Genomic DNA, 14,000 nt, shown 5'->3' with positions numbered 1-14,000 from the left:
CAAGCCAACAGTAAATACCCTGTAAAGCCAGCAAAGCTAACAAAACTGGCTGCCCACAACATTATTCTCTTATTTGAAAGTGTGGCCAATGCACTAAGACTGGGATCCTGAGCTGTGTTTCTGGAGTTGCCAGGCTGTTACCATGTGCAGGGGACCCCTTGTGTACCCAGAAAACAAATAGCTGCAAGGCAGTGAGTAAACAGAGTTTCCACTCATTCTTTGGCACCCTTGCCCAAGAGTCGGGTGTTTTATCAGTCCTCGTGCAGCCACGGCACAGTCACCGAGGCACTTTTTGTTTTGTTTTTTAACTGAGACTGGCTCTTGTCATCAAGGCTGGAGTTGGGGGATCTTGGCTCACAGAAACCTCTGCCTCCTAGGCTTAAGTGATCCTCCTGCCTCAGCCTTCTGAACAGCTTTTTGTTTTTTTAAGTGTAGGTGGTGCTCATACCTGTAATCCCAGCACTTTGGGAGGCCGAGGCTGGTGGATCACCTGAGATCAGGAGTTCAAGATCAGCCTGGCCAACATGATGAAACCCTATCTCTACTAAAAATACAAAAATTAGCTGAGCATGGTGGCATGTGTTTGTAGTCCCAGCTACTCAGGAGACTAAGGAAGGAAGATTGCTTAAACCTGGGAGGTGGAGGTTGCAGTGAGCCAAGATTGTGCCTCTGCACCCCAGCCTGGGCTATAGATTGATACTGTCTGAGAAAAAATTATTTTTAAAATCTAAAGAACAGTATCAAGACTGGGCATGGTGACATGTGCCTGTAGTCCCAGCTACTGTGGAAGCTGAGGTGGGAGGACTCCTTGATCCAAGAGTTAGAGGCTAGCCTGGACAACTTAGCGAGACCTCATTTCTGTCTCTCTCTCTCCTTTTTTTTTTTTTGAGACGGAGTTTTGCTCTGTTGCCAGGCTGGAGTGCAGTGGTGCAATCTCAGGTCACTGCAACCTCCCCCTCCTGGGTTCAAGTGATTCTCCTGCCTCAGCGTCCCAAGTAGCTGGGACTACAGGCACGTGCCACTATGCCCAGCTAACTTTTGTATTTTGAGTAGAGATGGGGCTTCACCATGTTGGCCAGGATGGTCTTGATCTCTTGACCTTGTGGCCTGCCCACCTCGGCCTCCCAAAGTGTTGGGATTACAGGCATGAGCCATTGCGTCTGGCATTTTTTTTTTTTTTTTTTAGAAACAGGGTCTCACTCTGTCACCCAGGCTGGAGTATATGACCATAGCTCACTACAGCACTGAACTCCTGGGCTCAAGAGATCCTTCCACCTCAGCCTCCCAAGTATCTGGGACTACAGGGGCAGGCCACTTCACTCAGCCAATTTATTTTTCTTTTTGTAGAAATGGGGTCTTGCTCTGTTGCCCATGATGAAACTCCTGGCTGAAGTGATTCTCCTCGGCCTTCCAAAGCACTGGCCTTGTCTCTTTAAAAAAAAAAATCAGAGTAAATGAGAGGTTTACTCCAGCATGACGGGGTGAGGGTACCTGTAGTCCCAGCTGCTTGAGAGGCTGAGGCAGGAGAATTTCTTGAACTTAGGAGGCGGAGGTTGCAGTGAGTGGAGATCCAGGCTGGGTGACAGAGCAAGAATCCGTCTCAAAAAAAAAAAAAAGACAAGTGAACATAACTTGAAAGAAATATGGACATCAGTAAGTGCACCAAATACACATAATGGGAGTACCAGAAGGAGAGGAGAGAAAGGAAAGGAAAAAATTTTGGAAAACAATGGATAAAAATTCTCCAAATTTATTAAAACATATCTATACAAACAGGAAGCTTTTAGTAAACTTCAAGTAAGATAAACACAAAGAGACCCAAAATAAATGCATCATAATAAAAATGTTGAATGTCCAAGACAAGGAAAAAAAACCAGTTTCATAATTTGTCAGTTTTTTTATTTTCTGCAATCACTTTTCTTTTTCTTTTGATTTTTTTTTTAATTGCATTTTAGGTTTGGGGGTACATGTGAAGAACATGCAAGATTGTTGCATAGGTACACACGTGGCAGTGTGATTTGCTGCCTTCCTCCCCTTCACCTATATCTGGCATTTCTCCCCATGCTATCTCTCCCCAACTCCCCACCCCTTGCTGTCCCTCCCCTATTTCCCCCCAACAGACCCCAGTGTGTAGTGCTCCCCTCCCTGTGTCCATGTGTTCTCATTGTTCAACACCCGCCTATGAATGAGAACATGCAGTGTTTGATTTTGTGTTTTTGTGTCAGTTTGCTGAGAATGATGGTTTCCAGGTTCATCCATGTCCCTACAAAGGACACGAATGCCTGTAATCCTAGCACTTTGGGAGGCCAAGGTGCGTGGATCACCTGAGGTCAGGAGTTCAAGACCAGCCTGGCCATGGTGAAACCCCATCTTGAAAAAAAAAAAAAAAATTATGTAACAAGTATTAAATCATATAAGGAAAAAAAGATTTTAAAGAATGAAGGTAAAGTGGAGGCAGATTTTTCTTTCCAGGAGAGGGCTGGAAAGAACTGGCTGTCTCACACAGATGTAGTTCCTCATTTAGCATGCTGATGGGTGCAACAAAGTCTCAGAAATCACCGCTGAAGAACGTATCCATGTAACAAAACCACATGTTCCTAAAAATTACTGAAATTTAGAAAAAGAAAAAAACGTCGTTGAACGAAACAACATTGTTGGAGGATGTGCTGTATATACTTTCAAAGTGCTCCATGTGATACCAAAATGCAGCTAGGGTTGAAAACCAGTGCTATAGAGCTTAAAAGCATTTACAATAGGAAAATGGAAAGATATTTAACGTATATTCTTTTTTTTTTTTTTTTTTTTTGAGACGGAGTTTCGCTCTTGTTACCCAGTCTGGAGTGCAATGACGCAATCTCGGCTCACCACAACCTCCGCCTCCTGGGTTCAGGCAATTCTCCTGCCTCAGCCTCCTGAGTAGCTGGGATTACAGGCGCGTGCCACCATGCCCAGCTAATTTTTTGTATTTTTAGAAGAAACGGGGTTTCACCATGTTGACCAGGATGGTCTCGATCTGTTGACCTCGTGATCCACTCGCCTCGGCCTCCCAAAGTGCTGGGATTACAGGTGTCAGCCACCGTGCCCGGCCCTTTTAACATATATTCTTATATAGACTTTCTCTTTCTCTCTCTCTCTCTCTCTGTCTCTCTGTCTCTCTGTCTCTGTCTCTGTCTCTTTCTGTCTCTCTCTCTCTCTCTCCCCCCCCCCCGCCGCTCTCTCCCTCTCTCCCTCTCTCCCTCGCCCTCCCTCCCTCCCTCCCTCCTCTGTCTGGAATGCAGTGGCAGATCTCGACACACTGCAACCTTTGCCTCCCGGGTTCAGCCGATTCTCTTGCTTTAGCCTCCCAAGCAGCTACAGATTACAGATGCTCGCCATCACGCCCGGCTAATTTTTGTATTTTTAATACAGACAAGGTTTCACCATGTTGACCAGTCTGGTCTCGAGCTCCTGACTTCAGGTGATCCACCCATCTCTCAGGCCCAAAGTGCTGGAATTACAGGCATAAGCCACTGTGACTTGCCAACATATAGCCTTTCAAAATGATCACTTGGAAAGGAATAGTTTGACTTTTATGTAAAGGCATTTTAAATAATTAGAAACAAATGTCATTACCTATTGAAGAGAGCAGGGTTGTAGTTAAATCAGAGTTCATTGATAAGTATCTACTGGGTATATTTATTCCGAGTTCCTTGGAGACACTTTGACAGATAATTGCTACATTTCAATGAGTTGGCAAAGATTGCTATGCCTGGAAATGACAGATAGGTCCATGGGACATTCATCAGTAACAGCATGTCTTCCTGCCAACCACTTTTCCAAGAGCCCCTTTTATGTCCTTGTTCCTCAGGCTGTAGATAAAAGGGTTCAGCATGGGAGTCACCACTGTGAATATCACAGCAGCTGCTGTATCTCTCTGAGCTGAGTGGGAGGATAAAGGGTTGAAATACAGAGATATGATGGTGCCATAGAAGAGGAGAACCAAAGCCAGGTGGGAGCAACAGGTGGAGAAGGCTTTCCATCGTCCCTTTGTGGATGGGACCCTCAGGACGGCACAGATGATGTGCATATAGGAAGCCAGGATGCAAAGAAATGGGGTGATCATGACCAGGGCACCCTCACTAAGGAGTATTACCTCATTGAGGTGTGTGTCTGAGCAGGAGAGTTTCAGGAGGGGCGTCACATCGCAGAAGAAGTGGGAGATGGTGTTGTCTGCACAGAATGAGAGTTGAGCCATCAGCAGGGTGTGCAGAAGGACATTCAGGTTGGCAACCACCCACGATCCAGCAACGAGCAGGGCACAGAGCTAATGGGTCATCTTTGCTCTGTAATGTAAGGGGTGGCACATAGCGACAAAGCGGTCATAGGCCATCACAGCCAAGAGGAAATTGTCCATGTCCATGAACATGAAATACATCTGCATGGGACAGCCAGAGAAAGAGATGGTCTGAGTCCTGAGTATGTGATTTGCCAGCATCTTGGGGACAGTAGTGGAGGAGAAGCAGGTGTCTACAAAGGGCAGGTTGCTGAGGAAGAAGTACATCGGGGTGGGCAGGCAGGAGTCTGTGCTGACAGCCAGGATGATGAGCAGGTTTCCCAGGACTGTGGCCAGGTACATGCTCAGAAAGAGCACAAAGAGGAGACGCTGCTGCTGGGCCTGCCTCGGGAGTCCCAGGAGGAGGAACTCAGAGACACTCGACTGGTTTGTCCCGCTCATGCGCCTGGGATCCTGGACAAAGAAGATGAAATGCAAAGCTTGGAAAATACTGGTTAAGATGGGGCATAGGAATGGCAGTAGAATTTTGCCTGCAGTGTGTAAATGATAGTATTGTTAATCCTGCTGGGGGTGCTACTGCTAAGTTCAGGGCTCAGGTTTACAGAGGTCTGTGCCAGGCCTTCTTGGCTATGTCCACTGAGCTCCCTGAGTCTAATTTGTAAAATTTTTTTTTTTTTTGAGGTGGAGTTTCACTCTTGTTGCCCAGGCTGGAGTACAATGGCGCGATCTCAGCTCACCGCAACCTCTGCCTCCTGGGTTCAGGCAATTCTCCTGCCTCAGCCTCCTGAGTAGCCGGGATTACAGGCACGTGCCACTATGCCCAGCTAATTTTTTGTATTTTTAGTAGAGATGGGGTTTCACCATGTTGACCAGGATGGTCTCGATCTCTTGACCTCGTGATCCACCTGCCTCAGCCTCCCAAAGTGCTGGGATTACAGGCTTGAGCCACCGCGCCCGGCCCTAATTTGTAAATTTAAAATGAAACGACCTAGCGGTCTGGGCAGAAACTCAGTCAATTTGTGTTCCCCACAGTTCACAATCTCAGATGAGACAGAGATTGGTCCTGACTGAGTGATTGCAAGGAACTGCTGCTGAGTTCAGGACTGTTTTTCTGGCTCCACTTAATGGAAAGGAAGGAGTGTCCCTCTGAGGCTTTATGTCCTGACAAGCAGTTATCAGTGAAGTCCCACTGATCTGACTCTTTTTTATTTTTTGAGACGGAGTCTTGCTCTGTTGCCAGGCTGGAGTGCAATGGTGCAATCTCAGCTCACTGCAACCTCCAACTTCATGGTTCTCCCTGATCCTCCTGCCTTAGGCTCCCAAGTAGCTGGGATTACAGGCATGCACCTTCAAGCCCAGCTAATTTTTTGTATTTTTAGTAGAGACGATGTTTCATCATGTTGGCCAGGATGGTCTCGATCTCCTGACCTCGTGATCCGCCCGCTTTAGCCTCCCAAAGTGCTGGGATTGCAGGCGTGAGCCACCGCGCCCAGCCACTGATCTGACTCTTACCCAGAAAGAACAGTAGTCCTCACTGTCTCCCAAAGTCCTGGGTTGGCTTCCCTTTTTCAGACCTGTCCAGAGGTTATTGGTCTGAGGGAGAGTGACTTGTCACTGGAGCTTTGAGGCTGAGTCTCTCATGAACCAGGAGCTGGGCTGCACAGACAGCCCTCGATGCAGAAAGGATGTTTGGAAGACTCACAGGACAAGCTCTTTCCAGGAGCCTCCATGCCCACTAGGGCCATATTCCCTGAGAGCCTCATTAAGAAAAGCAGAGAGTAATTGTCCCTTTCCGTCCTTGGCTCTTTTGTGTCCAACACTGATGATAAAGCTTTGTCACCCAGGCGAAGTGGTTCATGCCTGTAATCCCAGCACTTTAGAAGGCTGAGGCAGGCAGATCACGAGGTCAGGAGTTCAAGACCAGCCTGGCCAACATGGAGAAACTCTGTTTCTACTAAAAATACAAAAATTAGCCAGTCATGCACCCGTAATTCCAGCTACTTGGGAGGCTGAGGCAGGAGAATCACGAACCCAGGAGGCAGAGGTTGCAGTAAGCTGAGGTCATGCCACTGCACTCTAGCCTGGTTGACAGAGCAAAACTCCATTAAAAAAAAAAAAGCCAGATGTGGTGGCACGTGCCTGTAGTCCCAGCTACTCTGGAGGCTGAGGTGGGTAGATTGCTTGAGCCCAGGAGTTTTGGGCTGTAGCGTGCTGTGCCAATCGGGTGTCCGCACTAAGTTCAGCATCAATATGGTGACCTCCCAGGAGCAGGGGACCACCAGGTTGCCTAAGGAGGGGTGAACCAGCCCAGGTCTGAAACTGAGCAGGTCAAAACTCCCATGCTGATCAGTAGTGGGATCGTGCCTGTGAGTAGCCACTGCACTCCAGCCTGGGCAACATAAAGAGACTCCGTCTAAAAAAAAAAAAAAAAAAAGGCTTTGTCATACATAATACTGAAAATGATGCAATCTAAAGGATAAACATTAACCATTGGCAACAACCCTTCTGCTAGAGGAAACTCACAACCCTGTATTTTATCCCCCTTCCCCCTTTCAACTGGGATGGTGTCCTTGTTGGGAGATACCTGTGAAGCTATACTGGGATTAAGAGGATAACCTTTGGATTTTCACAGATCAGCATTCCATGGTGATGGATCCACCATTACCAGTTGTATGCCTTGGGAAAGCTAGCAACCTCCGCTGAATCACCAGCTCCCACCATCTGTGGAGTGGAGAAATAATACTCACCTTGCAGAGTTTTAATAGCTAAATTAGGTAATTTATGTTAACTATCTCATGACTCCTAACTTCATCGATACACTGGGCTAAGACCATGTCCATTAGGTGGAGGCTAAGATATTAAATTATTATTATTATTATTGAGCTGGAGTTTCACTCTTGTTGCTCAGGCAAGGCACTACAGACGTGCACCACCAAACCCACCAACCTGGGGTACAGAGCAAGACTTCGTCTCAAAAAAAACAAACAACAACAAACAGCTCATAAAGCTAATTACAAAAGATCTGGTGAAGAGGAAGAGAATAGCCACTGAATTAGCAAAGACATTGTTTGCAAGCAATAAAAAACCAATTCATATCAGCCTAGGGAGAAATTGAATGTACAGATTGATGTCATTACAAAATCCAAAGTGTCTTGTTGTAAAGACTGTGTGTTTCAGGCAAGACCAAATTCAGGAATCTGAATAATAACATCAGGACCCTGTATTTCTTCATCTCATACTCTGTTGGCCTCTGCTCGGCTTCATTCTGCAGATGACCTCTCCCTATGTGGCAGCAAGATGTCCTCAAGAAGCTCCAAATTCACATCCTCCCAGCCTGGCAGTCACAGGGCACATGGAACTTCTCTCTACCAGTGTTTATTTATTAATAACATTGTACTGATGCACACAAGCAAGCCCCAAAGTGAGGCCTAGCCTGCGAGGGTTCTTGGCTTTGCCCAGGAAAGAATTCAAGGGTGAGCCAGTGGTAGAAGAAAACAGCTTTATTGAAGCAACAGGCAGTGACAGCTCCCTCACTCCTCCTGCAGAGGAGGGCTCCCCCATAGGCAGTGTGCTGACAGTAGCAGCTCTGGGCAGTTTTGCAGCCATATTTATACCCGTTTTAAGTACATCTAGATTAAGGGGCAGTTTATGCAGAAATTTCTAGGGAAGGGTTAGTAACCTTTGGGTCATTGGGTCATTGCATTAGAAAGGGGCAGTAACTCTTGGCTGTTGCCATGGCAATGGTAAACCAACATGGCACATTGGTGGGTGTGCCTTACGGAAAGCTGCTTCCATCCCATCTCTTTTAGCTAGTCCACAATTTGGTCCAATGTCAAAGCATTGGACCAAAAATAGTAAAAACACCCTGTCTCCTACCCCAACTTCAGGTAAGGTTGTAATCATCCCCTCCTGGGTCATGTGTCCAAACCTGAACCAACCATTCTGCATGGGAGAATCGAGTACTCTCATCGTTCTGGATCATCAACTCAATCCATTCCATGTGGGAATCCACTGATGGACATTATCACCAGGACTAAATGGAGGAGGATAGGAGTTCCCCTCTTCCTCCATATATTTGACAATAATTAAACAAACAAACAAAAGCGACAAGTGTTGGCAAGGACGTAGAGAAACCAGAACTCTACATTGCTGGTGAGAATGTAAAATGATGCAGCTGCTGGGGAAAACAGTTGGGTAGTTCCCCCAGCAGCTAAACAGAATTATCATACAATCCAGCAATTCTGTTCTTAGGTTTGTACTCAAAGCATTGAAAACAGGGACTCAAACAGATATTTGTACAACAATTATTGTACAACATTAGTCACAATGGCAAAAATGTGAAAACAACCCAAGTATCCATGAACAGATGAATAAACAAAATGTGGTAGATCCTTCGATGGAATATTATTCATCCATAAAAAGGAATGAAGCACTGACATTTGCTACAATATGGATGAGCCCTGATACATTATGCTAAGTGAAAGAAGCCAGACACAAAAGAACAGAGGATCTATTATTCTACTTATATGAAATGTCTAGAGTAGGCAAGTCCACAGAGAAAGGAAGTAGACTGAAAGTTATTAACAATTGGGGAAGGGGATGTGGTGAGTTATTGCTTAATGGTTACAGAATTTGTTTGAAATTATGAAAACATTTTGGAAACAGTTAATGGTGATGATTGCATACAATGTGAATGTAATTAATGCCATTGGCCAGGCATGATGTCTTACACCTGTAATCCTAGTGAGGCAGGATAGGGAGTCAAGGAAGTAACCATATTCTTGAAACACAGCGACTGTGGTGACCATACAGTCAATGCAGTAAGCCTCAGCATTCACCGTGTATCAAGGTCATTCAAGCATAGCTATCTTCAGTAGGGACTTTCCTTTCTCCAGAGCATGTGCATTCTAGTTTTACCTGACCTCGAATTGACTTTTTCCTCTTTTTTTGAGATGGAGACTCTGTTGCCCAGGCTGGAGTGCAATGGTGCAGTCTCAGCTCACGGCAACCTTCACCTCCTGGGTTCAAGCAATCCTCCTGCCTCAGCCTCCCAATTAGCTGGGATTACAGACGCCTGTCACCACGCCTGGCTAATTTTTGTATTTTTAGTAGAGACAAGGTTTCACCATATTGGCCAGGCTGGTCTCGAACTCCTGAGTTCAAGTGATCCACCCGTCTCGGCCTCCCAAAGTGCTGAGATTACAGGCACGAGCCACCACGCCCGGCCTTTTTCCTCATTTTAATAGTAAAAACACATCCCTGGGTGGAGATTTAAGATCTAACGAGACATGCAACGTATAAACAAACATTCACAGCTACTGCACGTGTGCACTGAGAGGACCACACAGAACTTGCTTACTAGTAACACCTCCACCTCCTTATGAATAACCATTTAAGACTCCCATAAATGGAGTCTCCCTCGTGCCAGTCTTTGCTGTCTCATTGTTAGAGGCAGCCTGCCCTGAATTCCCTCTCTTTCAGGGTGTACTGTCTATTCTGCATCTAACTTTCAAAATATTCTTTTTCTTTTGCAAGAAATTACTCTATGCTGCATTTGTTTTGCTGTGTGTCTCTTGTTTAAATTCTTTTAAACCAAGAATACAAGAACCAGCATGTCACATTAATGGTCAACACTAGCACTTTGGGAGGCCAAGGTGGGAGGGCAGCTTGAGCTCAGGAGTTTGAAACCAGCCTGGGCAACATAGGGACACCATCACCACACCTGGCTAATTTTTAATTTTTTTGTAAAGATGAGGTCTCATTATGTTGCCCAGGCTGGTCACTCCTGGGCTCAAGCCTCCCAAAATAATGGGATTACAGGCTTGAGACACTGTGCCCAGCTCTTTAATCTCTTTTATTATATATCACTATCATTATTATTTGAGGTAAGGTCTCCTTCTGTTGCCCAGGCTGTAATACAGTGGTGTGAACACAGCTCACTGCAGTCTCAACCTCCCAGGCTCAGGCAATTCTCCCTTCTCAGCCTTCTGAATAGCTGGGACCACAGACACATGCCACTATGTTCGGGTAATTTAAAAAATTTTGGAGAGATATGATCTTACCATGTTGCCTGGGCTGGTCTGGAACACCTGGACTTAAGTGGTCCTCCCGCCCTGACCTCTCAAAAGTGCTGGGATTACAGGCGTGAGCCACTGTCCCCACCGTCTTTAATGGGTTTTGTTTTTGTTTTCATTTTTTTTTTTTTTTTTTTTTTTTTTTTGAGATGGAGTCTCGCTCTTGTTACCCAGGCTGGAGTGCAATGGCGCGATCTTGGCTCACCGCAACCTCCGCCTCCTGGGTTCAGGCAATTCTCCTGCCTCAGCCTCCTAAGTAGCTATGATTACAGGCACGCGCCACCATGCCCAGCTAATTTTTTTTTTTTTTTTTGTATTAGTAGAGACGGGGTTTCACCATGTTGACCAGGATGGTCTCGATCTCTTGACCTCACGATCCACCCGCCTCGGCCTCCCAAAGTGCTGGGATTACAGGCTTGAGCCACCTCGCCCGGCCTGTTTTCATTTTTTGAGACAAGATCTTGCTCTGTCACCCAAGCTGGAGTGCCATGGAGCGATCACAGCTCACTGCAGCCTCAACCTCCTGGGCTCAAGCGATCCTCCCATCTCAGCTTCCAAGCCCAGCTAATTTTTGTATTTTTTGTAGAGATGGGGTTTTGCTCGAGCTGATCTTGAACTCTTGGGCTCAAGTGTTCCTCTGCCCCATCTCCTAAAGTGTTGGGATTACAGGCATGAGCCACCACGTCCACTGCTGTGATTTTTTACGGGTAAACACAAAGGATCAGAAGACCATATGATTTCTTTTTTTTTTCTTTTTTTTTTTGGAGATGGAGTTTCGCTCTTGTTACCCAGGCTGGAGTGCAATGGCACGATCTCGGCTCACCGCAACCTCCTCCTCCTGGGTTCAATTCTCCTGCCTCAGCCTCCTGAGTAGCTGGGACTACAGGCGTGTGCCACCATGCCCAGCTAATTTTTGTATTTTTTAGTAGAGACGGGGTTTCACCTTGTTGACCAGGATGGTCTCGATCTCGACCATATGATTTCTACCAGGCAGGATCTCACCACTACCCTTTCACCTGAAGTACAAAGTCACACTTGTGTTTTCTTTCATCTCCTGCTGCCACCAACAGCTCCAATGCAGACCAGCTCCAGGAGAGCTGCCTGTTCCCCGTCCCAGCTTGCATGTCTGTACAGACCTGTGTTGATTCCCCTAAAACACCCATGTTCAGCAAGCATTTCCCCTGCTTAAGGGGTTAAGCATGTCCTCTCTCTGCATGTGTGATTCCCACCACCAACAGGGGCAACATGTCAGCCTGCTTGCCTCAGCCAGATGGCACACTGGCTATTTCTTGCCTTTAGAATCCAGTGAAAACACTCGCTCTTCCTGAGTCTCCACCTGCCAGCCTCCAGATTAGAAGCACACCGTCAGCTCTCCGGGGTCTCCAGTTTGCCAGCTCACCCTGCAGACTTGGGGACCTGTCAGCCTCCATCTGTGTGAGCCAGTTCCTTATCATGTCTCTCTCTCTACTCCCCTCTCTCCCTCTGTCTCCCTCTCCCTCTCCCTTTTCCTCTCCTTCTCCCTTTCTCTCCAGTTGCATGTAAGCATGTAGTCAGATCTAGGCCTGTACTGTCGGAGCAGTTCGTCCCCAGCAGCAGGTGCCTCTGGAGCCCTTGACATGTGGCCTGTCCAAATTGAGATGTGCCTAAAAGGAAAGTATGCCAGATTTTGAAGGCTTAGAATGAGAGGAAATGTGACAATGCATTTGGTCAAATAAAATGTATTATTAAGATTAATTTTGGACTGGGAGTGGTGGCTCAGGCCTATAATCCCAGCACTTTGGGAGGCTGAGGCAGGCGAATCACCTGACGTCAGGAGTTTGAGACCAGCCTGGCCAACATGATGAAATCCCATCTCTACTAAAAATACAAAAAAAAAAAAAAAAGAATTAGCTGGGCATGGTGGCAGGCACCTGTAATCCCAGCTACTTGGAAGGCTGAGGGAGGAGAATCTCTTGAACCCAGGAGGCAGAGGTTGCAGTCAGCCAAGACCACACCATTGCACTCTAGCCTGTGCAACAAGAGCAAAACTCCATTTCAAAAAAAAAAAAAATTAATTTCACTGCCAGTTATAGTGGCTTACATCTGTAATCCCAGAACTTTGGGAAACCAAGACAGGAGGATCTCTTGAGCCCAGGAGTTCAAGACTAGCCTGGGCAACAATAGTGAGACCCCGTCTCTACAAAAATAATTTTAAAAAATATTAGCTGGGTGTCGTAGTGCATTCCTGTGGTCCCAGCTACTTGGGAGGCTGAGGTGGGAGGACAGCCTCAGCCTGGGAGGTCAAGGACATAGTGAGCTGTAATTGCACCACTGCACTCCAGCCTGGGCAACAGAGGGAGACCCCATCTCAAAATAATAATAATTTTACTTTAAAACTTTTAATTGGCCAGGCACAGTGGCTCACACCTGTAATCCCAGCACTTTGGGAGGCTGAGGCCGGCAGATCTTGAAGTCAGGAGATTGAGCCCATCCTGGTCAACATGATGAAACCCCGTCACTACTAAACTACAAAAAATTAGCTGAGCGTGATTGTGTGCACCTGTAGTCCCAGCTACTCAGGAGACTGAGGCAGGGGAATTGCTTGAACCAGAAAGGTGGACCTTGCAGTATGCTGAGATTGGGCCACCACTGCATTCCAGCCTGGTGACAGAGCAAGACTCCATCTTAAAAATAAAAAAAAAACTAATGGCCCTCACTAGCATCCCCTCATTACATTGGGTTGTCCTTCTCTTTCCATTGATCTGTTTATGTGGATCTCCTAAGTCTTGCTAAACATTATTAACCTTCATCTGAAAACTTTCACTGGGCAGACTTGAGAGTACTCAGTGTCTCACTCTTCACTGCAGCCTATGAAAAGAAAGTATGCGCCCAACGTGGGGCTCGAACCCACGACCCTGAGATTAAGAGTCTCATGCTCTACCGACTGAGCTAGCCGGGCTTCCTGGCAATGCTTCCTAATAATGGAATGTGTGCTTACCACTTGACATTAGCATGAGGATGAAGTGGGGAGTGCCAGCAACTGTTCACTGGGTCCTGACCTTCCCAGGAGAAGCAAAAGTCAGCCAGGAGAAACCCAACCCATGTGTCCTGGTGGCAGGTGGCACAGAGACTCTGAGGTCCTGGAAGCCCAGGCAGGGCCTCAGTGACCAAACTCACCCCGTAGGGCTGCTCACCCACTACATCCCACCCTATGTTCTCGGTCCCAAGGGGCACCCAGACATATCCAAGGCCACATTGCCCATAAAGTCATTCATGCATTCATATTTATTGAGTGCCTACTATGTAACAGGCACTGGGGACACAGCAGTTCACAAAACGGACTTTTATGGAGAAAGTGAATTTTTAAAAAATTTTTTTAAAAATTGACTTTTAAAACAGAAGAAGAAAGGGGGTGGATTCCATATCAGAGGCAGTTACTGGTTTTTACTTCCATTTTGTTTTTCACCGGGATGGACGCCGCATTTGAAGCCAGTGTGTCATTTAACCCGCACGCCAGTCATGGGAGCTGCTTTTTTTTTTTTTTTTTTTTTTTTGAGACGGAGTTTCGCTCTTGTTAACCAGGCTGGAGTGCAATGGCGCGGTCTCGGCTCACCGCAACCTCCGCCTCCTGGGTTCAGGCAATTCTCCTGCCTCACCCTCCTGAGTAGCTGGGA

General features: G+C 46.6%; 1 protein-coding gene and 1 non-coding gene across 2 annotated transcripts; both read right to left on the bottom strand.

Annotated features, from left to right (window-relative positions):
• Window positions 1-3,781: 3,781 nt before the first annotated feature.
• On the bottom strand, window positions 3,782-4,725 carry LOC105709717 (olfactory receptor 1F1). The gene is given in 1 exon segment (XM_012441741.3): window positions 3,782-4,725. A coding segment is annotated over 1 exon segment (933 nt). The 5' UTR covers window positions 4,715-4,725.
• Window positions 4,726-13,212: 8,487 nt separating this feature from the next.
• TRNAK-CUU (transfer RNA lysine (anticodon CUU)) lies at window positions 13,213-13,285 on the bottom strand. Its single transcript has one exon. It is a non-coding gene; the product is annotated as a tRNA-Lys (tRNA).
• Window positions 13,286-14,000: the final 715 nt, after the last annotated feature.

The sequence above is a fragment of the Aotus nancymaae genome, unplaced genomic scaffold, assembly GCF_030222135.1.
Source record: "Aotus nancymaae isolate 86718 unplaced genomic scaffold, 86718_ANA_hifiasm-v0.15.2.pri h1tg000049l, whole genome shotgun sequence".
Classification (NCBI taxonomy): domain Eukaryota; kingdom Metazoa; phylum Chordata; class Mammalia; order Primates; family Aotidae; genus Aotus; species Aotus nancymaae.
Note: the sequence above shows the minus strand (reverse complement) of the source record. Positions and strands in the feature narration are given on the sequence as shown.